The sequence below is a fragment of the Babylonia areolata genome, chromosome 16 (genome assembly GCF_041734735.1).
Source record: "Babylonia areolata isolate BAREFJ2019XMU chromosome 16, ASM4173473v1, whole genome shotgun sequence".
In the NCBI taxonomy this organism is placed as follows: Eukaryota; Metazoa; Mollusca; class Gastropoda; order Neogastropoda; family Buccinidae; genus Babylonia; species Babylonia areolata.
Genome location: NC_134891.1, coordinates 15,228,935 through 15,255,180, shown reverse-complemented (window position 1 = coordinate 15,255,180; position 26,246 = coordinate 15,228,935). Strand labels below are relative to the sequence as shown.

The following is a 26,246-nucleotide window of genomic DNA, read 5'->3' as shown; positions in this document are numbered from 1 at the left end:
GTCAACTATAGTAGAGGATTTTAAAATGGAGGTGTCTAAAAATGGATGCTTTTCGGGGTCACAGTATTGAGTTGTGCTCTTCGAAACTGTAAATGGAATGAAGTGTGGTGTCTTTCGCGCGAGGCTGAAAACGAAAGTGTACGACGACACAAGGGTTTGCGATTGTACTTACCTATGTGGTACATGAATCCACATGTTTTGCATGGAGCCCCACACACACTTTGACGGAATGAAGTTGTCAGTGTACACACACCAAACTATGGAATGAAATCAGTTGTCAGCAATACACACACAATCCCGGCCGGAATGAAGTCAGCCCGGCACACACTATCACGGAATGAACTTGTGAGTGTACACTGGCACGCACAACATCATAAGTCACGGAATGAAGTCAGCCTGAGCCACGGCAACTATACGGACACACAAACACGGAATGAAGCTGTCACTGTATACACAAACACATGTTAAAGGAATGTTGTAATTGTACATGCATGACCTGTCCCACCTGCCAGAATGTGCACAAAGGGGGCGTAGGCAAGAGGTCATTGTGCACAATCTTGCACTTAAAGTGAAGACGGAATGAACTGCACCGTGCTTCGCGCGAGGATGAAAACCAGAGTGGAGGACTGAACAATGGGTTCAGAACGTAACATTAACAACTGTGAGCGTATGGAAAGAATGGCCATCTGTGGAGCTAAATATTTTATGTCTCGTCCTCAGTTTTCCACAGAAGGTCAGGAGCACACTGACATGCAACACAGGGCACAGCACACACATGTGACGCATGCTGTCAAAGAAACAAGCTTCCTAACACACACCACGGGAAATGAATGGAATGAAGTTCTCAACACACACACACATGCACACACGCACACACACACGCACACGAAATCGCTGACTTTAACATTCACAGCCAGCACAAGCATCACGAGAAAGCGACATCCAGCTGTCTAACTGAATCGGTTCAAGTTCAGCACGGACACGGACTCGGCCATTAAAATGCATTTTCCTATTTCGGTATGTGACTCTTCTGCACAGCATGTTGTTTAGGAAGGTTCAACCAGTCCCACTCATTTTTAATGTGAAGTCCTCTGTGCAACGCATTTGAGCACTGCAATACAGGGAATGGTGTGCGATCTCCACATGTACCCGGTCAGTGCCGTGCTGTCATGATGACACAGGACAGGAACCCTGCTGTGGAGTTGCTTCTCTGACCGGAGCACCCATTGGGTAACATGTTGCCAAGTCTGTCCCATAAACGTTCCAGTTCATTCCATCATAAACGGTGGCCCCAGTAACACATCAACTGCCAAACAAGTGTTCCTGTAAAACTGCAGTTCATTCTGTCAAAACAGTGGCTCCAGTCATGCACCCGTTATCAAACCTGGGACATAAACATATTATACATCCTCTCCGTAAGCACTCAGTTGTTCATGTTAGGATCGGAACCTATTGTCTTATCTCCCACTCTGATTTTCATCCTCTCGCGAAGCATGATACAGTTCATTCCGTCTTCACTGTAAATAACCTGGTGATTACGTACACTGACCGCTTTCGATCAAACTGCCTTATACGTCCCGTTCGCACATGTCCGCTCCTGGAGATCGACAGCGACAAGGTTCCCGATTTCTTTATGAATTTTTCTTTCACTTTGCGAAATTCACGTTTTTATTTCAAGCCCATTGCTTGATGTATGGAGTGCCCCACAAAGACATACCGGGGTTTAGAATTGAGACAAGTTTCATTACGAGAACTGACACAAACTTGTGTATACATACACACTCCCGTCTTACTCGTTTTCATGTATGTTTTGTACCACAGACGGGTAAATTCGAAATTACCCGTCTGTCCAATTTTTTCTTTCACTTTGCGTGTCCCCCCTTCTATTCCAAGCCCCTTGCTAGGTGCATGGAATGCCCCAAAAAGCATCCCTTTTTAGACACTTTTCTAATCTGGACAAGTTCATTTTAAAATCCTCTACTATAGTCGACAAACTTATATATACACAATAAACATTTTTACCCATTTTGGAGTTTTTCACGTATGTTTTGTACTGCAGACGGGTAAAAATGTTAATTAGAATATAAGAATGTCAAACCAGAGATGGTGGACAAGTTCATCAGAAACAGGTATACCCATTTGGGTAGATTTTATTTCTGACTTCAACATCGAAGAGTAGACGGGTAAAAATGTTAATATTGCCTTTAATATTTGCTTGATGGTTCAGTTATGAAGTCATGCAGCTTAATTCATTATCCTGAGTCTGTGTGTACAAATCAACGCACATACATGTAGCAGAGTGAAACTGAGAGACTACTGAAGAGAAAAATATAAAAGAAAAAATAAGAAACTAGATCTAGTAATGAAGAATAACATAAATAAAAAGTTATTAATAATTACTGTGTTTTATAAATGTGCATAGCTTCATATTGTTAGAATGCACAATTCAAGTTTCAACAACAATATTCCTGAAAACAACTCCCCAAGAGGTGTTTCCCATCCCCAACAAGCGGAAGAACACCAAAACCGCGTCAGCAGAATCTCTCCCCTTCATGCTTGGGAAACGTTATCTTTGAAAAACAACAGTAATCCTCAAATGGCTTAGTTATCGACAGACCATTTGATTCAATGTACAATAATCCTAACAGATGGTCACACTACTAGTAATTCATTCAGCACCATGCACTAAGCCAGTTCACTAAGAACTGAAAGAAAGAAATGTTATAGATAACATGCTCAACAATGGCGTCTGTTCAGCCTTGTACAAATCTAAAATATAAAACTTCCAAAAATAACTAAACATGTACATATGTAAAAAGATACTTTAAAAAAAATATGAAGAAACACCCACCTAAGCAGTGTGCTCAAAGGCTTTACACAGTGACAGTGTATATTACAAGCTGAGCAACTTGCACAACTGTCATCTGGCTCACCGAACACAGCATCAGTGAACTCTTCAAAAAAAAAAAAAAAAAAAAGATCAAGGGAAGTAGCCTAACTCTATTCCAAATACGTCATCTGTTTTGCAAAAACTTGAATTGTGCATTCTAACAATATGAAGCTATGCACATTTATAAAATATAGTAATAATTTATCAATAACTATTTTTATTTATTTGTGTTATTCTTCATTACTAGTTTCTTATTTTTCTTTTGCATTTCTCTCTTCAATAGTCTCTCAGTTTCACTCTACTACATACATACACAAAATATATATGAGTTTCAGTTTCTTCAGGAGGCGTCACTGCGCTTGGACAAACACGCGACACATCTGCAATGCTGATACCTGACCAGCAGCATAACCCACAGCGCTAGTCAGCCCTTGAGTGCATGCGTATATAGTTGTGTATCAGAGTGGATTTCTTCTTGAGAATTTTGCCAGAGGACACACTTATGTTGCCAGTCTCGCATCTATTGTCTGCAGAAACTCAGAAACATCAGAGTAAATTCGAAAGTACTTCAAGGGTTTTATATATGTTTTATTGAATCTGTTTTAACTTTTCTTTTATATGCTGGTATGGTGGTCTAACTGTGAAGAATAAGAATACACTGAACAAGACTGTGAATGTGTGCAGTCGTGGGAGTGAGACTGGATAGCTTAAGCAAACTGTGCAATGTCAGAGTACGACAGAAAGCCAAATGCATTTTAAGTGACAGCAGCCATTCGCTTGCAAATTATTACCAACTCTTACCTTCAGGCAAATGTTTCTGTGTTCCAAAATTTAAAACAATCAGAACCAAAATGCAGCTTTATAACAACCTCAATTCAGCTATTAAACAACAATAATTGATAATCAGATCCGTGATAAAAAAATATATATATAAATAAATAAAATATATGCCAGAGTGTGGAATGTGACAGCTTAAATCAAAGTATATTTGAATTGCATTGTTATCATCTTTTTATGTCTTATGCATACTTTTAGTATGCTATTTCATGCCTATTTTATTCATATCCTTTAACTGATTTTGTATTGCACATGAATGGCTGTGATGATGTATGTATGTATGATTTGCTCTAAGTTACCCAGTAAAGGTTTCTGTTGTGTTGTTACCTACTGTGATTATTTATTGTACACGTGGATTGCCATCTAAACATTTTATGTCTTTTATGTGTACATGTTGAATGATTGTGATTTCCATTTATTGTTCATGTGTTTTACACCACAAATGAATTTCTCTTGTTGAGATAATAAAGTGTTTTGTAACCTGTAATCTATGTTACAATGTTAAGTTTTGTTTGGTGTACACACACACACACACACACACACACACACACACACACACACACGCACACACACACAACTGAATTAAGAGGTATGTGATAGTGTGGGTGTGTATGTGCGATAATGTATGTGTGTGTGTGTTAGTGTGCGTGCGTGCGTGCGCGCGCGACCTTAAACCTTGATGATGATGGAGTCTCCCGTCGGTCCGACGGATGAGTAGGCAGGCAGGCTTATCTGTCGGTGTGTGTCCTCATATGGGAGAAGAGGCCGATTCTGGATGCGCAGCACTTCCCACAGGTGTTGCAAGGGAAAACGTGTCCAGAAGTTGAGCCCTGCTTCCTTCGCTCACGCTTCTCCTTAATGGCCAGCGTTCTCTTGTTTTCAAACGTCTTTATGCCACTAGAGCACAGCATCCTCCAGCGAGAGCGGTCAAGGGCATCAGTTTCCCAGGAAGTGATGTCTATGTCACAGGCTTTGAGGTTGTCTTCAAGGTGTCCTTGAAGCACTTCCAGGTCTTCCAAGTTCACGGTGGTCTTCCTTCAGCTGGTCATACAAAAGCATCTTCGGGATCCTGCTGTCTGTCATGCGGACAACGTGTCCTGTCCAGCGTAGCTGGCACTGGATCAGCAGGCTGTCGATACTGGGCAGGCCGCTCCTCTCTAGAACCTGGAGGTTGGAGACTCTGTCTTGCCACTTTATGCCGAGGATCTTTCGTAGACATCTCTGATGAAACTGCTCAAGTTGTTGAATGTGACAGTGATACGTCGTCCATGTTTCACAGCAGTACAACAAGGTGGTCAGCACAACAGCTCTGTAGGTTTTGATTTTGGTGCTGAGCCTGATGCCTTTGTTTTTCCACAGCCTGTTGTTGAGTCTGCCAAAGGCGGAGCTTGCCTTGGCGATGCGCAGCGTCACTTCTGCATCAAGGGCTCCGTTGCTGCATAGGGTGCTGCCCAGGTAGCAAAACTTGTCGACTGACTTGATCTCTGTGTCACTGATCTTGATTGCAGGTGGGGGGAGGCACTGGCGTTCTGTGAGCTAGCTGGTTGGTACATGGACTCGGTCTTGCTGAGGCTGATGGTGAGTCCAAAGAGTCTGCAGGGGGTTGAGAACCTGTCCATAATGAACTGCATGTCCTCATGGGTGTGTGTAGCAAGCGCGCAGTCATCAGCGAAGAGGAACTCTCTCATCAGTGCCTCAAACACCCTGGACCTGGCGTGGAGTCGCCGCAAGTTGAAAAGTTTGCCATCTGTGCGAGACTGAATGTAGATGCCCCGGTCACAGTCTTGGAAGGCGTCAATCAGCATGGCAGAGAAGAGAATGGAGAACACTGTGGGTGCCAGGACGCAGCCCTGCTTCACTCCATTTACCACAGGGAACGGATCCGACATGTCACTATTTTCCTGTACTCTTTTTGCATGCCATCGTGGAAAAACGCAATCAGCCGGATTAGGCTCTCTGGGCAGCCGAACTTTAGGAGGATCTTCCACAGACCATGGCGGTTCATCGTGTCGAAGGCCTTAGTCAGGTCTACAAAGACCATGTGGATCTCCTTGTTCTGCTCACGGCACTTCTCTTGCATCTGGCGTACGGCAAACACCATGTCACATGTTCCCCTGCCTGAGTGGAAGCCACACTGTGCTCCAGGGATGACTGTGTTGGAGACATGGTCAACCAGTCTGTTCAGTATGATGCGAGCGAAGATCTTGCCAGCAATGCAGAGGAGAGAGATTCCACGGTGGTTATCGCAGGATATTTTGTCTCCCTTCCGTTTGTAAATGTGGACAATAGAAGCATCCTTGAAATCCTGGGGGACCTCCTCTCTCTCCCAGATAGATTGGAACAGGGCGGTCAGCTTGTCTGTCAGCACCTCGCCTCTATACTTGTAGATGTCAGCCTGGATTCCATCCGCTCCTGGTGCTTTTCCTGACATTGTCAGCTTCAGGGCCTTCTGGGTCTCGACCTTGGTGGGAGGGGCAGCTAGCGAGTCATTGACTGGTGGCTGTGGGAGGGCTGCAATTGCCTCGTCAGATACGGACGAGTCCCTGTTGAGGAGGGTGTTGAAGTGCTCTGCCCAGCGGGCAAGGATGTCTTTCTTGCCTGTCAGGAGGGTGGTCTGGTCCAAGGCTCAGACAGGGGTTGATCCTGTGACTCTCGGCCCATAGACAGCTCGGAGACCATCATGGAAGGTCTTCATGTCGTGAGCATCAGCAGCAGACTGAAGCTCTTCGGACTTTCTCTCCCACCAGGTGTTCTTCATCTCACGCAGCCTCTTCTGTACGAGTTGCTTGGTTTGCAAGAACTGGTTCTCCTTCCTCTGGCAGTCTTTATCGGAAATGTGATCCTGATGCCGTATATGCAGAGGTTCAGTCGTTCTCATCAAACCAGTCTTTGTGGCTCCTCTGTACAAAGGCGAGTGTGTCAGCTGCTGCTGTGTACACAGCATCTCTAAAGGTGCTCCATACCCCTTCTACATCAGTCGATGCAGGAATTTCTTGGAGAGCTACTTGGATTTGCTGCTCCAGCACGTCCTTGGTGATAGGGAGGTGGTGGATGTTCAGCTTCCTAGGGGGTTTCTGCCTGGCTGCTTGGAGCTTGCGTGCAAGTATGTTCATCTTGGTGCGTACCAGGAGATGGTCCGACCAACAGACTGCTCCTCTCATGCAGCGTGTAATAGAAACATCACTTCTGTCCCTCTGCCGGACAATCACATAGTCCAGCATGTGCCATTGCTTGGAGCAGGGGTGCATCCATGTGTTCTTGTACTTGTCCACTTGTTGGAAGAGGGTGTTGGTGATGGTCAGTCCATGCTGCGCACAGAGCGAGGGCAAAAGCAGTCCATTGGAGTTGCACTTGCCAGTGCTGTGCTGTCCTAGGACTTTTGGCCACGAGGAGAAGTCCATGCCGACGCGGGCACTGAAATCCCCAAGGATGATCAGCCTGTCCTTTCTGTCTACCGCTGAAATGGTGCGGCTCAACTCCACGTAGAAAGCTTCTTTGATGTCATCAGGGTTGGTCTTCGTCGGGGCATAGCAGCTGATGACTGTGGCGAAGCGATCATTGGACAGCTTCAGACGCAGGGTCATCAGCCTGTCGTTTATCCCACGTGGAAGGCTGTCAAGCTGTCGTGCAAGTTTGGTTCGTATGGCAAAGCCCACGCCTGAGGTTCTTGGGGTGCCATCTGGCTTCCCAATGCAGTAGAAGGTGTAGCCCCCTCCAACTTCCTCCTGCTGGGTTTCACCGGCAAACCTGGTTTCTCTCAGGGCTGCTATGTCCACCTGGTAGCGATCAAGCATTCTAGCAATGAGCGCTGTGCGTCTTTCTGGTCTGTCGTCTCTAAGAGGATGCGAACATTCCAGGCACCCAGAGTCAGGGCATGGCTCCTAGTTCTTTTCTTCTGTTGTTTTCGACTGCTATTGTTGGATGTCCAAGTAGGTGTGGTTTCCTACTAGGTACTAGGTGAGGCAGGCTTTGTTTGGGGATCCTTTTATCTCCCCTTCCCCATGTGGAGTGAGCAGTGCTGTCCCTGAAAAGGGCTGCTCTGACACTGTGGGAGGATACGGGTGCCGCATCTGCCCCAGTCTACGGCGGACAACCATCACCCCACAGCCGCCTGCGTGCAGAGTCGTGACAAGGAACTGCCAGCAGCATCCTCTGCCTGTCCCCGTTACCACTTCTCCATTGCCGCAGGGCTTGGGAAAGCTGGGTGTTGAAGGGCTAGCTCGTCGTTCCGACATTAGCCTGGTTGCCTGACCAGCACAGGTGACTTTTTTTTAGTGAGGAGGAGTTGTGCAGTCCCTTCCCCACTCTCTCGCCTACCGACGCTCACAGTCCCACAGGTGCAGATACTGCCACGTGTAGGACGGCCTCGGCAGGTGCAGGTTTTTTCGTCGGAGCTCCGTCTCCTACGGGGACTTCCAGCCAAGGATAAGACCTCCCCCTGCCCTTTGGTCATCCTCTTCCGTCTTCACAGCCGTTGGGAAAGGTTTCCTCCTCCGCCTGGTCCGTCGTTGGGAGACTTCACATGCGGCGGGTAGTACTGGGTTACACGGTACCAGTAGCAAGGGCTATGTCCCTGACCTGAAATACACTTTAAGATATTAAGCTTAAACCTTAACGAGGTTAATAAAAGACACATACGCAGTCACACATATCACACACATAAAACTAAGTTAACGATAAATGAAAGTGTGTGTGTGTGTTGTGTTAACATGTTTGCGTCAATATACATGAGTGAATGTGCTGTGGTAGGGTTATAGGTTAAAGGATTAGAAATTTCCTTCTTTGGCTGTTTTCGACGAATCTGAATGTATGTAGACTGATCATTCCTTGGGTTGTTAACTTCTTTTGCGCCGCGGACATCACAAAGTGGCGGAAACATTGCAGAGAAAAATGTGTAGGCCTATGCTCTTTCAGTGTAGTTTTGTCTTGCATGCTTAGAATTCCGTGTGACCTTTGCTTTTAATTTCACTATGAGAAATGTGGTGCGAATTAACGGAAACTGCAACATAGCAGTAAAAACTTTTGCAGAGTGTAATTTTGATATTGCAAAGGATGAAATATTGGGCAGATGGTACGATTTACCAGCCCGTCATTGCGCGCGCACACACACACACACACACAGACACATGCACTGAAACAGAATGGTTAAGAATCCTACAGGACGATAATGAAAAATGGCTGACGGTGGCATTAATGCTTATTCCCCATTCCGAGACAGACCACAAAATAGTCCTCTACAATCGCTCTGTTGAAAATGTAGTGGATGTATCGTTACATCTTCTGAATGACGGTAATGTTACGACATAGAGCAACAGCCATATACCTGTCTCTTCTTCTTCCGCTTTTGTGGGCTTCAGCTGCCACGTTCACGCGTGTGGGTTTTTACGTGTGTGGACCATTTGTAGCCCGTCTAGCCATACTCCGCTTTGGGGGACAGACCTGTCTCTATTATGGAGTAATCATGGGCGAAAATGACCTCTCTTATTCCCCTTTACACACACACACACACACACACACACACACACACACACACACATATATATATATATATATACATATATATATATATATTGACGCAGCACTACAGCTGTTCTGCTAACGAACACGGAACAGCCTTGTATTCTATTCAGTACACACACACACACACACACACACACACACACACACACACACACACACACATCTTCGTACCTAATGAACGATTCATAACATTATTTTAAGAGGGAAAAATGATTTCACACATAACCATGTCTCTCTCACATCCCAGTTTCCAATGACTAAGTGTAAAAAGACAAACTGTTTCTCACATAAACTCTGTGTGTGTGTGTGTGTGTGTGTGTGTGTGTGTGTGTGTGTGAGAGAGAGAGAGAGAGAGAGAGAGAGAGAGAGAGAGAGAAACACTTTTCATTATCCTCTTCGTTCATAGTGGGCTGCAACTCCCACGTTCACTCGTATGTACACGAGTGGGCTTTTACGTGTATGACCGTTTTTACCCCTTGTTGGCAGCCATACTCCATTTTCGGGGGTACTTTTCACCATTACTATGTATACTTACTGTCGGAAAATCTTCCAGAACAATCCTATCCTTTTCTTTGCTGTGATTGAAGCACCACGTTTTGTCCTGCAGATTTCTGTAGAAAGACTTCAGCATGGGAATTTTGATGTCGTTGGGAATTGTCATGTCATCTTCCACTGTGTCCAGAGCTCTCAGCACCAAGTAGAAAATGCAGATGGCATTTCTGTGAAGTCGAAACAGTTGGTGTATATTCAACATTATGTATCCAGCAGATATTAATATGGGTGATACCCACCGACCCCACAAACTACTTCTCCCGCACCCTTCTCCCTCACCCTTTCCACGACAATCTCCATTCTTACTTCTTTTTTTCACCAAACCATTCAGCAACCAGGACTGAAGGCTATGCATGGCAATCTTATGGGCTAATTCTTATTATCTATTCTAAATGCAACTGCTTGATAAAATGACGGCTTGGTTTGCTCCCCCAAAATGGACAGTTTTCAGGAGAACATTCAAATGTAGTTTAAATCACACATGTTAACGGTGTAATGTGGTATAAGTTGAAGATCATCATCAGTTTTGTAAACAATTACCTCCATTACAATAACTTAAGGCAAAAATAACTGAATTCCAAAAGTCAATCACATGTTTACTTGCTGAAGAATAGCTCTGCAGTATTCGCAAACTGTATGTGTGAGTATTTAATGCTCTGAAGATACGACAGGAATTAGTTACTATAAGCTAAAAATTATTATTCATCTATCTACCTTAAAAAATTTTTTATCGCTCAGCCAACCAAACAAGGCCATACTGAGGCTGAAAAACTGTAAACATTGATCCTGTCGAATCTGAGGGGAAAGAAACACCTTGAAAATATAATAAAGTATAAGTAATGTCATATTCATTTATATAAACCTAGGACATGCACTTGATGTAAATTTTTCACCAGATGATTATAGAAACAAGAGAGGCAAGGCCTTCAAGAATCACTTGTGAAACACGTTTAAAAAACAAATTCAATGAATTTAATCGTTAAAATGTGCACTGTATTTGTTAAAAAAATTAAAAAATAAAAATAAAAAAAGGCCTGAGCGCAGATTCGAACCCCGCATGTTCGTGTGGGAAGAAATGGTCTTAGTCACTGCATTGTTGCGGATCCATGAATGACGTTTAAGGGCGATAAATCGATTGCGGTATTTGAAGTCATAACGCTGTTTAAATCACATTATTTTGGTGTATCTTGGGCATTTAAGAATTCTTTAAAAGTCCGTGGTGAAGGAGACGTTGCCATCGCCGCAATCACACTGCAACATTCAGCCGTTTTCTCTGGATCTAGATATATGTACAAGTTTTAGTTACACTCGCCGGGAAAGTACGATACGGTGGATTCAATTTCTCTTTCATGTTCATTCTAGTTAAAAAAAACAAGAATCCACTTTAAAAGATTCATATGCAGTAAACACGTCGAAGATGTAGTCTGTGTCATTGTATATTCTGTCCAGAATTCGTATTTCTTTCCATTTAATTGCGAACAAGAAAAACGAGGTCACACAGTATTCTTACTAAGCATCGCCAACGCTACTGCAACTGGGATGCGGTAATATAGTGTTTTCGGAATCTCGGAAATGGCCTCAACGAAATCAACCGTTAATAATACGGGAAAACTGGAAATTTGGAAAAATATAGCACAGGGTTTCCATTAAGCTGGGAATACTTTTTATAATGTAAGAGACCCTGGCATCCCCAAGGGGGATAAAAAAAAAACCCACACACACACACAACCCCCCCCACCCCCCCCACCCCCAACTTTTCGCAGTCTTTCTCCATCGTATGTGCAATCTCGCCCTGCACATCTGACCTCACAATCCAAATGGTTAACATATAAAAACAACAAACTGGCAAAGAAAGCAATAAACAGACAAAATACACAGCTGACTTTCTCCTGCTCAAGTACATGATCTTCAGTCACATCTCAGCTTTTGTCAAAAGCAACATAATAAACTAGTAAACCTGACCAACCACTCAAACAAACAGCTATCCACTTTTAGCCACATTCACTTTTTCATATTGTGCCTAAGCTCAAGAACCAAATAAGTAACAACAAGCAAAACAATCAACTATACCACCAACCCACAACAAACACCTATCATTCCCATACAATCTGCATTTACATTAACAGAAACACAAACAATCGTAACAATCAATAACAATACTGCAAACAACATAACAACAAAGAACAATTCCAACTCATGTATAAAACCTTTACGCATTCCTGATTGGCAAAAGTAACAAAGAAGCAAACATATAAAACAAAACACCGAAATGATTAGCTGGCTCACCATTCATCACATGAATGAATTCTGTGCATGTTTGAACGCACAATAAACTCTCGATTTGTTGCCGATCTGACTGACATAATTGTGATGATTTGTATTTCATGGTTTCCGATTAAAGACATACTAAAACCAAACAACTGAGGTCAACCCACATACAAAATCTTTATTCAAAATCAGCAATTTCTGCGCAAAAAAAAGGCAACAAATGTTTATAAACAGCAAGAAATGCCCCCAACCCCCTCCAAAATTTAAACCCATGTTCATGCATGTCACGACCAGACAAATGTAACAACGCACAAAATGAACAATACAGTTAACAATGACAAAACACCCATCCTTCACTCATACAAAGTGGTACACAAACAAAAAGCAAGACAAAAACTTTCTTCAACTCACTCCATAATCATCTTCGTTCATACTAAAAACCCCACCCAAATCATTAACTAAACAAACGAAAAACAAAAACAAAAATATTTATTAACAATCTGACCTTTTCAAAATACATGCTCAATCTTCTCTGAATCTGAGGGTCACTTTCCAAACGAACAGATAAAAAACAAAACATTTACTTCTGCACGTATTATATACTACATACACAATATACAATTCCTCCATACCTCAGATCTCCATCCAGAGCCTGTATGACAGCAGCAAAACTGCGGCTCGTTTGGTTCAGGTAGGTGTAGCACTTATTCAGTGTGGGCCTCAACTTCTTCTGTAACAATATATATAACATGTATATATTTTCAAATTATATAGTTACATTTCTAAATCATAATTGGTCTGGTTCTTTCATGGCATTTTTACAGGCCTACAAACTGACAATTTTTAGTCACCTCCAGACTGATCATGAATTTAGTCACCTCCAGACCGTGTATGAATACACCAGAGTATGATTACAAAATACACCGATTTTGTAATGTCGTGACAGTGTGTTATCATGAAATGCACAATACCTATTTGACTAAACAAATGTTTGTGAAGCTTCATATTATATTACACATCCTTCTACTATCTCGAAAGACCAGCTAAAATGTGCAACTACAAGAGCATTTCAGACCAAATGATGACCCACACCCCACCACTTTCATGGGTCGCATAACCACAATTTACAGCAACGTTTCATTCTGGAAAAAGGCACCATCAGTTGATTCGGGTGTCCATACACCATGTTTACGAAAATGGATCAAAATGTTTTCGGCCTACCTAAAGGCAACGCAATAACTGCAAAACATGAGCACATTCATAAACCAGAACGTCTTCAAAGGTTATTCACAGAATCACAAGTATCTGTCCATATCAAATTCTGTTTGCAGGTGAGGGTCTTTGAAAGTTGCTAAGGGTAGCGAAAGAGCAGATATGGACAGAAAGGAAACCCACGCGGTTATCATGTATTTGCAGAAAAAGGGCATGACACCCATGGCCATCCTTGAAGACATGGTAAAGACACTTGGTGACGACTGCCCTTCTTATTCAACAATCAATTTGTGGGCTGCTGACTTAAAGCGGGTCAGGGAGAGCACAAAAGATGACCCACGGTCCGGCCGCCCCAAATCCTCAACTACTGATGATCAAGTGGAAGCCATTCATCACATGTCTTGGATGACAGGCATGTGTCTATTGCACGAATAGCCAACACTGTGAGCATCAGATGTGGTTCAGTGCAAACGATTTTGGCCGCTGACATCTTCGGAGTAAGCTGTCTACAAGATGGTTGCCCAAAATGCTGCCGCCAGATCAGAAGCTGTCCAGACTTGAAACTTCAAGGGATCTTCTGACGCGTTTCCAGGCCGACTCAGCCAATTTCTTTCGGAGAATTGTCACCCAAGATGAAACGTGGGTTCACCAGTTTGAGCTTGAATCAAATAAGCAAAGTAAGCAATGGAAGCACCTTACACCCTTCCCACGAAAATTCAAAAGGTGGCATCTGTTGGAAAGGTCATGGCTTCTGTTTTCTGGGGTTGCGAGGGAATCGCAACCAGCAAAAGGGTCACGCCATCACAGGAGAATACAATGCCTCAGAACTGCGCCTAAATAAGCCATCAATGAAAAACGCAGAGGAAAGCTCCAAGCAGGGGTCCTTTATCTGCAGGACAATGCACTCGTCACTGTGCAAGTGGCAGTGACTGCGGCTGCTATTTGTGGGTTTAAACTTTTGCCACATATTCTCCAGACCTGTCTTCATCTGATTTCTTCCCATTCCCAAAACTAAAATTATTCCATCTTCGTGGGCGCCATTTTGAGAGTGATTACGTTATTCGTGTCGTTGAGGTATTTTTGGAGGCATAAGATGCAACGTCCTTCCACAAAGGGATAGCAATGCGCTATGCTTGAACACCGCTGAACAAAAAGCATTGCCGTCAGTTGCTGAAAAGTAGGAAAGAGTCAAGTTTCTCCAGCTAAGCTTTTTGGTCTGCCATAGTACATCAGCATGAGGATTTTTTTTAAAAATTTTATTTACAATATTTGCATATTGTTTTGTCTGTTTTTCTGTCCATAATTATCCGTCTTACATAACGTCAGGGTACGGTTTGGAGAATCAAGACAATTTTACATAAAGAACTCCTCAAATCCTCTCTTGTGCTATGGTGATAGGGTTCAGCTAACACAAATAATAATAACAATAATGCGCTAGCCTTTCCAACGCTTTAGGTGTTTTACAATAACTGCAAACATGTTGGGTTGTTTTTTTTATTATACTTTTATCAAAAAAGGTATGGTTTTTACGCATAAAAGAGATAACAATGACAACAACAACACATACACACACACACACTGGGCGCACGCACGCATGCACACATAAAAGCATTCACACACACGTGTGCACACACACACGCGAGCGCGCACAAACACACACAAACACACGCACGCACGCACACACACATTACTCCCTCTCCCTCCTCAAGCACACAAACACAATCAAGTAATCAATATAGATTGATGGAGCACGTTTTCAAATGGCAGGGAGGGGATAGGTTAATCATATTCATGAGTAAGAAGATATTTTTCAGGCCTGACCTGAAAGACTCTATGGACTGACTATGTCGGAGAGAGTACGAATGAGAGTTTCAGAACTTATAGCTGCTGAGAAAGAAATAGCTCGTTGGCCATACTGTTTGCTGAGAGAACCTGGTGTCTGCAGAGAATCGAAGGTCCTGGATGGAATGAACATATATGGAAGAGTTCAGATATATATTGAAAAGCAGAACCTGTGACAACTTTGAAGCAGACAGTTTAGAATCAATTCAAAAATTGACTCTAGTCATCCCTCTCGAGTTACAGCTGAGTTTTTCATGCACACTGCCAAACTGCACTGTCTTTCCTTTCTTGCCATCAAAAAACTTTCTTGCATTTTGCATAATTGGTTAATAGGCTTCTTTTGCATCTTTTTTTTGTGTAGGTTCCGCTAGCTGGGGACTCCAAGATGCCCCTTGCGTCACAGAAGTGTTTATTTGAACCTAGTGAGACTGAGAAACTGTCCCAGAAGAAACCTCTGCGCATCGTTTCCAGCACTGTTGTGTACTATCTTGACACGGTTACTGTGTTTCTCGACCATTACGGCTTCAGGTGAGTCCGCAGCGGTGCCTGACAAGTGGAGTGAAATGCACCAAGACGCACTACATCATTCTGGGACGGTTCAATATGCCATGATCATCACTGTTCACTTTGCAAGGTCAAACGTGACATATGCATGTTCTTAACCTAGTTGTATAGATGCAGCCAGTGCAGAATGTGTTGAAAGGTTACACTGTCTGAGCAGGATAAGAACAGATTGCATACTGTCAACCGTTGACTTGTCTTGCGGCACATTGGCCAGATTTGTTCCTGTGAGTGACACCCAACTTGCTCATTCTGGAATGAGTTGCTTATAAAAATGTGTAACTGGTCAGAATCCACATAAAGCTGAACATAGCAGCCTCATCTGCAGTCACTTAACCAGCAGAGTGCCTATAAGACGTCAGCTGACGTACTACAAAAAGTATTGCCATAGTGCCAATAAGACGTCCACTGACGTCCTGCATATGTTCCGATTTTCTTTCATTGGAGTTTGGTTCAATTCACATAAACAGACTCTGAATAGTCTGATGTGGCTGGATTATAAAAATACTATTTAAATGAACTTACATCAGGTAGAAAACCTCTTTCTACTGGATAATAATTTGCTAACTGACCACGTGATATGCGTGTAGAAAAAGGAGTTGCATCATGTGCAAACAAATGCATTGAAAACTGTGTCCAGTGAAGCAAATAGTCCCTGTCAGCAGTTTTACACAATTCTGAAAGATCTGCTCGTGATTATGAACAGCTTTCGCGATTGAGAAGGATCTCTCTTGTCTGATGATTGGTTTGAAAATGAAGGTGATTGACAATTATGAAACTAACAGCCCATTTTATGGCAATTCAGTCCGTCCATACAATCAGACAGCGTTTTTGAACAACTGGCTATGACTGACAGAATGCTTACAGCCAGTGTTGGAAGAAAAGAAGGAGAGGGAGAGGAGTGATGTAAGACAATCGGTCGAATGCCAACCAGAGGCCATCAAGGGGGCATGGCTTTTGGGAAGAGTTTACTCACATTTCAAAGAAGACAGAAGGCAATCGACAACTGCCAACGCCCAACGATTTTCACGAAACGCAGTGCTGAACCTGCACTGGCCGTGAAACACGTGCTTTTGTTTTTTTAACGCTTTTTTCCACTGAATCAGAGGGATGATTTGTTTGAAGAGGTGGCAAGCCGGTGCACAGCAGCCACTTTAATCGGCCCACGTGCAACTTGAAAGGAGTGAGTGTCAACAAAGAACTTCACCCTCTCACTTGCAAACGCTCTTTGGTGTAAAAAAAAGTTTGCCAGTTCTGTTTCTGGGTTGTGATTGACCTCTTACGTTGACGTTACTCACTTTTGTCACTACTGGGACAGTGACTTTTGCCCTGTGGGTTGGGCACTGATAGAATAGACCCATTGCCCTGCCATGCATGTTGTAAGAGGCGACTAAGGCAGGACCACCTCGCCCAGAGGATAAAGGGGTTTGCTTAGGGTTAACTACCCTGCCTGTAAAAAAGACCAGTTACAGAAGCATCCACGACAAAGAACCAAAACATTCACCTGGGCAAGGAAAGGTCTCCGTCCCGGAGACTTATAACGCGGTGCAGTGAAAGCCGAAAGGAAGCTGCAAGGCTGACTCCCCTTCTGACACCCAGGACGACAACGCGAATAGCCACATGGAACATCAGGACGATGTATGAAGCAGGAAGAACCATCCAAGTAGCGAGAGAGATGAAAAAACTACAAGATCGGAGTGCTAGGATTGAGTGAGACAAGGTGGCTACAGTCAGGACAGATGAGACTTTCATCTGGAGAGCAACTGCTGTATTCAGGACACACAGAGGATGGAGCCCCCCACACTGAGGGTGTGGCCCTGATGCTGGCACCGGAGGCACAGGGGGCACTCATCGGCTGGGAACCTGTCAACTCCTGCATCATCACAGCCAAGTTTACCACCAAGAAAAATGACATCAGGCTGAACATCATCCAGTGCTATGCTCCCACCAATGATGCGGAAGAAGAGAAGAAAGATGACTTCTGCCAACAACTACAGACAGTGACAGACAGAAGAGGAGCCAAAGACATAACAATACTGATGGGAGATTTCAACGCCAAGATCGGAAGGGACAACACCGGCTTCGAGGACACCATTGGGACACACGGACTGGGACAGATGAACGAGAATGGTGAGCGCTTTGCAGACCTGTGCACCATGAACTAGCTGGTGATAGGAGGAAGTATCTTCCCACACAAGCGCATCCACAAGGCCACATGGAGATCCCCGAATCACGTCACAGAGAACCAGATCGACCACATCTGCATTAGCCGCAAGTTCAAGAGATCATGGCAGGATGTACAAGTGATGAGAGGAGCTGATGTGTCATCAGACCACCACCTTCTTACGACGACAGTGAGACTTCGATTCAAGAGATTCACCAACGCCAACAACACGCGGACAAGGTACATGTTGGACAGCACAGAAACAAGGACACACAAGCAGCATTCCAGATCAGCCTTTCCAACAGGTTCCAGCCACTACAAGAGCGATGGACATCGAGACACAGTGGGAACACAGCAAGAAGCTCTGGCACGACACATGTGAAGAGGTCCTTGGCAAGAAGAAAACTCAGCACAAAGAATGGATCTCTGCCGACACCATCCACAAGCTGGAAACAAGGAAAGAGAAGAAAACTTTGCTGAACACGAGCAGAACAAGAGCAACTAAGGCAAAGGCACAGGAAGAGTACACAGCAGCAGACAGAGATGTAAAGAGGAGCATCAAGAAGGACAAGAGGGACTACATCGACGACCTGGCCAGTCAAGCAGAGGCAGCAGCCGGACAGGGGAATCTGAAGGACCTGTACCTGGTGACCAAGAAGCTGACGGGCAAGTTCCAGCAGACAGACAAGCCAGTGAAGGACAAGAACGGGAACCCACTGACAACAACCGAGGAACAGCTGAAACGATGGGAAGAACACTTCAGGAAGCTGCTGAACCGCCCCGCCCCTGACGCACCACCAGACATTCCACCCGCAGAGACAGAACTGCCCATCAGCTGCAACAAACCCTCAAAGGTAGAGATCAAGAAGGCCATCATGACTCTGAGAAATGGGAAGGTGGCAGGGCCGGACGAGATACCAGCAGAAGCCATCAAAGCAGACATGGAGACAGCTGTCAACATGCTATACAGCCTCTTCAGCAAGATCTGGGAGGAGGAAGTACCGGTCCAGTGGAAGAAGGAATCATCATCAAGCTGCCGAAGAAAGGAGACCTCAGGGACTGCAGCAACTACCGAGGGATCATGCTCCTGTCAACGCCAGGCAAGGTTCTCAACAGGGTTCTATTGGAAAGGATGAAAGAGGCCGTCGACCCCAAGCTCAGAGACCAGCAGGCAAGCTTCCGGCGGAACAAATCCTGTGCCGACCAGATCGCCAACCTGCGCATCATCGTGGAGCAGTCGCTGGAGTGGAACTCCCCCCTCTACATCAACTTCATAGATTATGAGAAGGCCTTCGACAGTGTGGTCAGAGAGACACTGTGGAAGCTGCCGAGGCACTACAGAGTCCCAAAGAAGATCATCTCCCTCATCCGGTGCACCTACCAGGACATGAGCTGCAGGATTGCCCACGCAGGCCAGCTGTCCGAAAGTTTCGAGGTGAAGACCGGAGTTCGCCAGGGGTGCCTGCTGTCACCGTTCCTCTTCCTCCTGGTCATCGACTGGATCATGAAGACCACTACAACAGGCAGGAACAACGGTATACAGTGGACACTCTGGACACAACTGGACGACCTCGACTTCGCTGACGAACTGGTGCTCCTGTCGCACAACCACAGCCAGATGCAGGACAAGACCACTCGCCTGGAGACTATGTCAGCCAGGACAGGGCTCAAGATCAACAAGAAGAAGACCGAGCTGATGAAGATTAACACCACTGCCTACACACCAGTCACAGTCAGTGGAGAGCCCATCAGGGAGGTGGAGTCTTTCATCTACTTGGGAAGCGTGATTGACCGACAGGGGGGCACGGACTGAGACGTCACAGCTAGAATCGGCAAAGCAAGAACAGCTTTCATCATGCTCAAAAACATCTGGGCATCTGCAGCGATCAGTATGAAAACCAAACTCTGCATCTTCAACTCCAATGTGAAGTCAATTCTGCTCTACGGATGCGAGACATGCGAGACAACACAGACGATACAGCAGAAGATTCAGACATTCTTCAACACCTGTCTGAGGCGCATCTACAAGATCCGATGGCAGGAGAAGATCTGAAACGAAGATCTGTGGGAGCGAGCGGGACAGGAACCAGTGGCCAAGCAGATACTGTGGAGGAAGTGGGACTGGATTGGACACACCTCAGGAAGCCAGCGTCCAGCATCACACGGCAAGCACTGACCTGGAACCCGCAGGGAAAGAGGAAGAGAGGCCGGCCTCGCAAGAACTGGAGGCGAGATACCGAGGCAGAGCTGAAGCAGCAAGGGACCAACTGCACTGGAATGGCCAGAAAAGCCCAGAACAGAGTGCGATGGCGAGGGGTCGTCAATGGCCTGTGCTCCACCAGGAGCGATGGGCATAATGAAATGAATAGAATGGGACAGTGATTTACTTACATGTCTGCAAGAGCTGTGATTTGTTTTCATAAGCTTATAGCCTGTTTTAATTTCTTCTACAGGTATAATCTGACAATAGACCTGCTATTTCTAGCTGATTTTGTTTTTCTTTTCTTTACGGATGTCATTATGTAGAGGTGGAAATAGACTATTTTGTTGCACAAAAATTATTATCTTGACTTTACATGCCTGAACAGTTACCTGCAATCAACCTAATTGGAAAAAAAGCCCAGAAGCATAATCTCCACCCATTTTCCTTCACAAAAACGTTTACTTACTTTCTGTGTCGACCATCGCTTTTGTGCTAGAATTTTTTTGTGATTTTCTACCCCCGAATCCTCAAAATTCCCTGGCAAGGGGACAGTACCTTTTTTTTTTTTTTTTTTTTTTTTTTAACAAAATTCTCTGGCACTGAACTGGTTTTTAAACACACTGCGGGAACGAGTGTCACTGGTGTTGAGTACAGGCTCCATCGATACTGAAAGCTAAGTGGATGTGTCGATGATGGCTGTCCAATGTCTGGGCCTGGTTGTCAGTTTCTTGTCACTTCTTGAACGGCAGTTCCATGATCTGATTATGTGCTAGGTCAGGTCATTAGATCTGCTACTGGTAACCTGTAATCCAGTACAACCTGTTCAGGGTCGGGTTGCCGACGACTAAACCGGCACTCCCACCACTCCCTTCTGGGACTGGTGAGGCGGGTGGCTAGACACCCTTATGGAGATCCATAAAAGGGCGTCGGCTCAGGAGAGCCACCGACGGCCATCTAGCTCCACCGTGCTGTGTGCATGCCACACGCAGTTGGCCTCCGGGGTGTGTCTACCCATGCATGCGAAGTCTGGATCCGGCAGAATCTGCGGAAGAAACCTATCGGTTCAACGGAGAGGAAGGCGGTTACAGCAACGCACTGTGGAGTGCAGAGAGCAAGATGAGACACCGAAAGGATATCTTGGTCATCCACTGCATCCGTGCTCATCCTCCAGTCGTCTCGACTTAGTCTTGCCACTGGAAATTGGTGGACCCGGACGAGAGAGTGAGGTCGACGTTGCGCAACTCCTCTTCACTTTAAACAAACTCATCGCGTAAGTCATCAGTCATCCAAAATGACCTTTCATCCTTCATCATTTCATCACCCCCAAGTCCTGTGGCGACAGGCGAGCGACGAAACGACAGGTGTGGGTACACTGGCAGTCGCAGCCGCAGACCTGCACGCAGGCGGCTCAGGCCATAGGGTCGTTCTTCGTCGACAGGAGCAGCGATGGAGCTCGGCAGCCGTCTGAGCGTCTGAGCAGCCCTCTTTAGGAATGCACTGCTCACCTCCCTGGCATGAGGAAGGGGCTAGAAAAGGTGCCCTAAAAATTGCCTGCTCCATATCACCCTGGCCAGCATACCGCGGCTGGCGGGGACCCTACATCAGCGGTCGAAACAAAGAGAAAGAAAAGAAAAAAGCAAGGATCGTTCCTCTCACCATTGGTGCTTGGAACATAAGGACTCTCCTGGACAGAGATAACGCGGACAGACCCCAAAGGAGAACAGCACTAGTTGCATCCGAACTCGCCAGATACAATATCGACATCGCAGCCTTGAGTGAGACTCGGCTTGCAGGCGAAGGCGAGCTCTGTGAACGGGGATCTGGTTACACCTTCTTCTGGAGTGGACGAGGAAGCGAAGAGCGACGTGAGGCTGGTGTTGGTTTTGCAGTAAAAACAGCACTTGTCAGCAAGCTAGCTGGAATCCCAAAGGGAGTCAACGATAGGCTTATGACCATGAAACTCCCACTGGCATCTGGCCAGAAGCACCTCACCATTGTCAGTGCCTATGCCCCAACCATGACCAACCCGGATGAAGTGAAGGCGAAGTTCTACGAGGACCTTCACTCTGTCATTGCTGCCATCCCTAAAGCAGACAAGCTCATCATTCTTGGGGACTTCAATGCTAGAGTTGGCTCTGACTACATCTCCTGGGATGGAGTGATTGGAAAGCACGGTGTGGGCCACTGCAACCCAAATGGATTGCTTTTGCTTCAGACATGTGCAGAGCACGAACTGCTGATAACCAACACAGTTTTCTGCCTCCCTACCCGTAACAGGACGTCATGGATGCACCCTCGCTCAAAGCATTGGCATCTCATCGATTATGTCATCGTCAGGAAAAGGGATAGGCAAGATGTACGTGTAACAAAGACCATGTGCGGCGCCGAGTGTTGGACAGACCATCGCCTTGTAGTCTCGAAGCTGAATATTCGAATCCAGCCCAAGAGACGCCCCCAAGGCCAGAAGGCTCCAAAACGGCTCAACATCGCTAAGCTGAAAAACATCACCATCAAACAGTCCTTTGTGGAGCTGCTGGAAGATCGTCTGGAATCCGCCTCTCTGAACAACCAGAATGTGGAGTCTGACTGGAGGACCCTGCGTGAGCTGATCTATAGTACAGCTTCAGAGACCCTGGGACCCATGACCAGAAAGCACAAAGACTGGTTTGATGAAAACTGTGATGAAATCAAGCAGCTTCTGGATGAGAAACGCCGTCTGCATCAAGTCCACCTGAGCAACCCAAAATCCACATCAAAAAAGGATGCGTACAATGCCATCCGCAGGACTGTTCAGCAAAAGTTACGCCAGATGCAGGATAAGTGGCTGAGTGACAAAGCTGATGAGATCCAGGGATATGCTGACAGGCATGATATGAAGAGGTTCTATGATGCCTTAAAAGAAGTCTACGGCCCCACATCCTCAGGATCATCCCCCCTCCTCAGTGCAGATGGGAATACCTTGATCACAGAGAAGGAGAACATTCTCGAACGATGGGCTGAGCACTTCAACAGTGTCTTAAATCGCCCTTCCTCCATAAATGATGAAGCCATAGACCGTCTCCCACAAGTCCCCACCAACGAAGCACTGGACGATCCGCCAACACTTCTTGAGACCCAGAAAGCAATCCGTCTGCTATCCAGTGGCAAAGCACCTGGCTCAGACTCCATACCAGCAGAGGTCTACAAGGATGGAGGCACTGTGCTGACTGAGAAGCTTCATCAGCTGTACTCACTCATGTGGAAAGAAGAGACGATCCCCCAGGATTTCAAAGATGCATCTATCATTCACTTGTACAAGCGAAAGGGGAACCGGCAAGCCTGTGATAACCATCGGGGCATTTCCTTGCTCTCCATCGCAGGCAAGATACTTGCCAGGATCCTACTAAACCGCCTCACAGCACACCTTGACCAAGGTCATTTGCCTGAGAGCCAATGTGGATTCCGGAAAGAGCGCGGAACCACGGACATGGTGTTTGCTGCAAGGCAGCTGCAAGAGAAATGTCAGGAGCAAAATGCTGATCTGTTCTCCACCTATGTCGACCTCACTAAGGCCTTTGACACCGTGAGTAGAGAGGGACTGTGGAAGATCATGGCCAAGTACGGATGCCCTCGGAAATTTATTTCCTTGGTCAGCCAATTCCATGAAGGCATGCAGGCTCGAGTCCAGGACAATGGCGAAACATCTGCTCCTTTTGCTGTCACAAATGGTGTCAAGCAAGGCTGCGTCCTGGCTCCAACGCTGTTCAGCCTCATGTTCTCTGCAATGCTTACTGATGCCTTCAGAGATGGCGATGTTGGAATCGGCCTAAAGTACCGAACAGATGGCAAGCTGTTTAACCTCAGAAGGCTTCAAGCAAAAACGAAGGTCATGACAGACATCATCAGAGACTTTTTGTTTGCTGATGACTGTGCCCTCAACGCTGGATCTGAAGCTGTCATGCAACTCAGCGTCGACAAGTTTGCCACTGCCAGCAGGAACTTCGGCCTTACCATCAGCACGAGGAAAACTGAAGTTCTCCATCAGCCAGCCCCAGGGAAACCCTACGTTGAGCCCAACATCACAGTCAACGGTCAGAGACTCAGTGCGGTGGAGCGGTTCACATACCTTGGCAGCACACTGTCACGAAATGCGACCATCGACGATGAAGTGAATGTCAGGATTGCAAGAGCAAGTGCAACTTTTGGTAGACTCAGTGCAAATGTCTGGAACAGAAGAGGCATTAGTCTTGAGACCAAGCTAAAGGTCTACAGAGCAGTAGTTCTCCCCACACTACTGTACAGCTGCGAAACTTGGACAGTGTACCAACGACATGCCAAGAAGCTGAACCACTTCCACACAACATGCCTCAGGAAGCTACTGAACATCAAGTGGGAAGACAGGACCCCAGACACAGAGGTGCTCGCAAAAGCCACCCTTCCCAGCATCTTCACCATCCTGATGCAGTCCCAGCTTCGCTGGGCTGGACACGTGGCACGCATGCCAGACCATCGGCTGCCCAAAAGGCTCTTCTATGGCGAGCTGCAACAAGGGAAGAGATCACATGGAGGTCAGAAGAAGCGCTTCAGAGATACTCTGAAAGTCTCTCTGAAAGCGTTTGATATCAACCCTGACTCCTGGGAGGAATCTGCAGTGGACCGTAACAAATAGCGCGCTGCTGTGCACAAAGGCGCCAAGTTGTGCGAGGCCAACAGGACTGCTGCAGCTGTTCAGAAGAGGCAGGCCAGAAAGTCACGGGCAAACAAGCTCCCTGACAATGATATGCCTGTCTTTGTCTGCCCCAACTGTCAGCGAACATTTCGTGCGCAGATTGGACTATTCAGCCATCTGCGCACTCACAGATAGACTCATGAGCATCCTTCCCCCCACCCCACCACCACCCTCCCCCCATCCCCAATCTGGATGACATCGATGGTCATCATCGATCTCGATGGACACACCACCACCATGTGCTAGGTCCTGATACCGTCTCTTCCTGTGAATAAAAATTTGTCCCAGTAGGAGTGAAGAATGATGTTGTCAGGAGAGATTGTTTCTGGTAGCAAGCTACTACTTTGAAATCCAACGACGGTAATAGATAAGCGCTGGTGCGCTTTTAATTAATTAATTTATTTTTTTAAATCCAGTCCCCGCCCTGAAACAGGGTCTACAATACACAATGCTACATTTATATCATAGCATGCACTACACAATACTACATGAAGTCATAAGCATGCGCTACTCAATATTACACAAAAACATCTCACGCACACGCACACGCACACACACATGTACATACATTGTGAATGTTATCAAATACTTTACTGATGTGAATATAAAACAGTAAGTCTAGAAGAGATGCACATAGCAATAATGGAGGGAAATGCTCTTTGCCGGCCGAAGGGAGCACAATTCCATATACATATAAGATAGTATATATATGAAAATAAAATGTCACAGGTAAACGAGAGAGAGAGAAAGATAAAGACACAGACAGACAGGCAAAGGGAGAGGGAGAATGAGAGAGAGAGATCGGAAATAAAACAATATCAGCTAATGGACAGATATCCTCATATTGTAGAGAACATATTATAGAGAACAGCAGGCCAAGGCAATAAAAACAAGGTAACATGCACTGTAATAATCTAATCACTACATATTATAATATATATATATATATATATATATATATATATATATATATATATATATATATATAATAAAACAAAGTTGAAAAACAACACCTATTTTGTTAAACAAAATAATAAAATCTGAATTTTCGCTGCCACCCGGCAGCTTGGTCACAGACAACACTTATAATAGGTGACGTTATGCTATTTTTTACGTCATCTTTCTGACTTTACATGACGTCTTCCACTACGTAAAGTTATCATGTTCTAAATGTTCCTTCAATTGTCTATGTTCACATCACTCTTTTTCACTCTCACTCTATCACTGTATTTCAGTGATCGTATGTAACCACCACTACGACAAACCGGACTGGCAACTCCACGAATCAGAGTTCACAATGAAAACCCGTGGATGTCGCTTCTCAAGTTCAGTCCAACAAAAACTGTCCCAAGGTTACACATCCAGAATAGTTCTCTTCTTTTCAGCTTCTCCACTTCAGAAGGGTGAGGGGTGGAAGAAACATGGGCAGCAACCGAACACTTGGTGCCTTTCCTCAGTTTGCAGTCGCTTTTGTGGTTTGCCCATCTTT

At 45.4% G+C, this 26,246-nt stretch overlaps 1 protein-coding gene across 2 annotated transcripts in view; it reads right to left on the bottom strand.

The window, feature by feature from the left end:
- LOC143291191 (squalene synthase-like) overlaps window positions 1–26,246 on the bottom strand; it is a 46,279-nt gene that overhangs the window by 9,631 nt on the left and 10,402 nt on the right. For both annotated transcript variants that reach the window (XM_076600919.1, XM_076600920.1), the window contains exons 2-3: window positions 12,700–12,797; window positions 9,783–9,966 (exon numbers count right to left, since the gene is read on the bottom strand). In XM_076600919.1, the coding sequence (XP_076457034.1) occupies window positions 9,783–9,966; window positions 12,700–12,797 (282 nt within the window). The remainder of the gene's footprint in view (window positions 1–9,782; window positions 9,967–12,699; window positions 12,798–26,246) is intronic.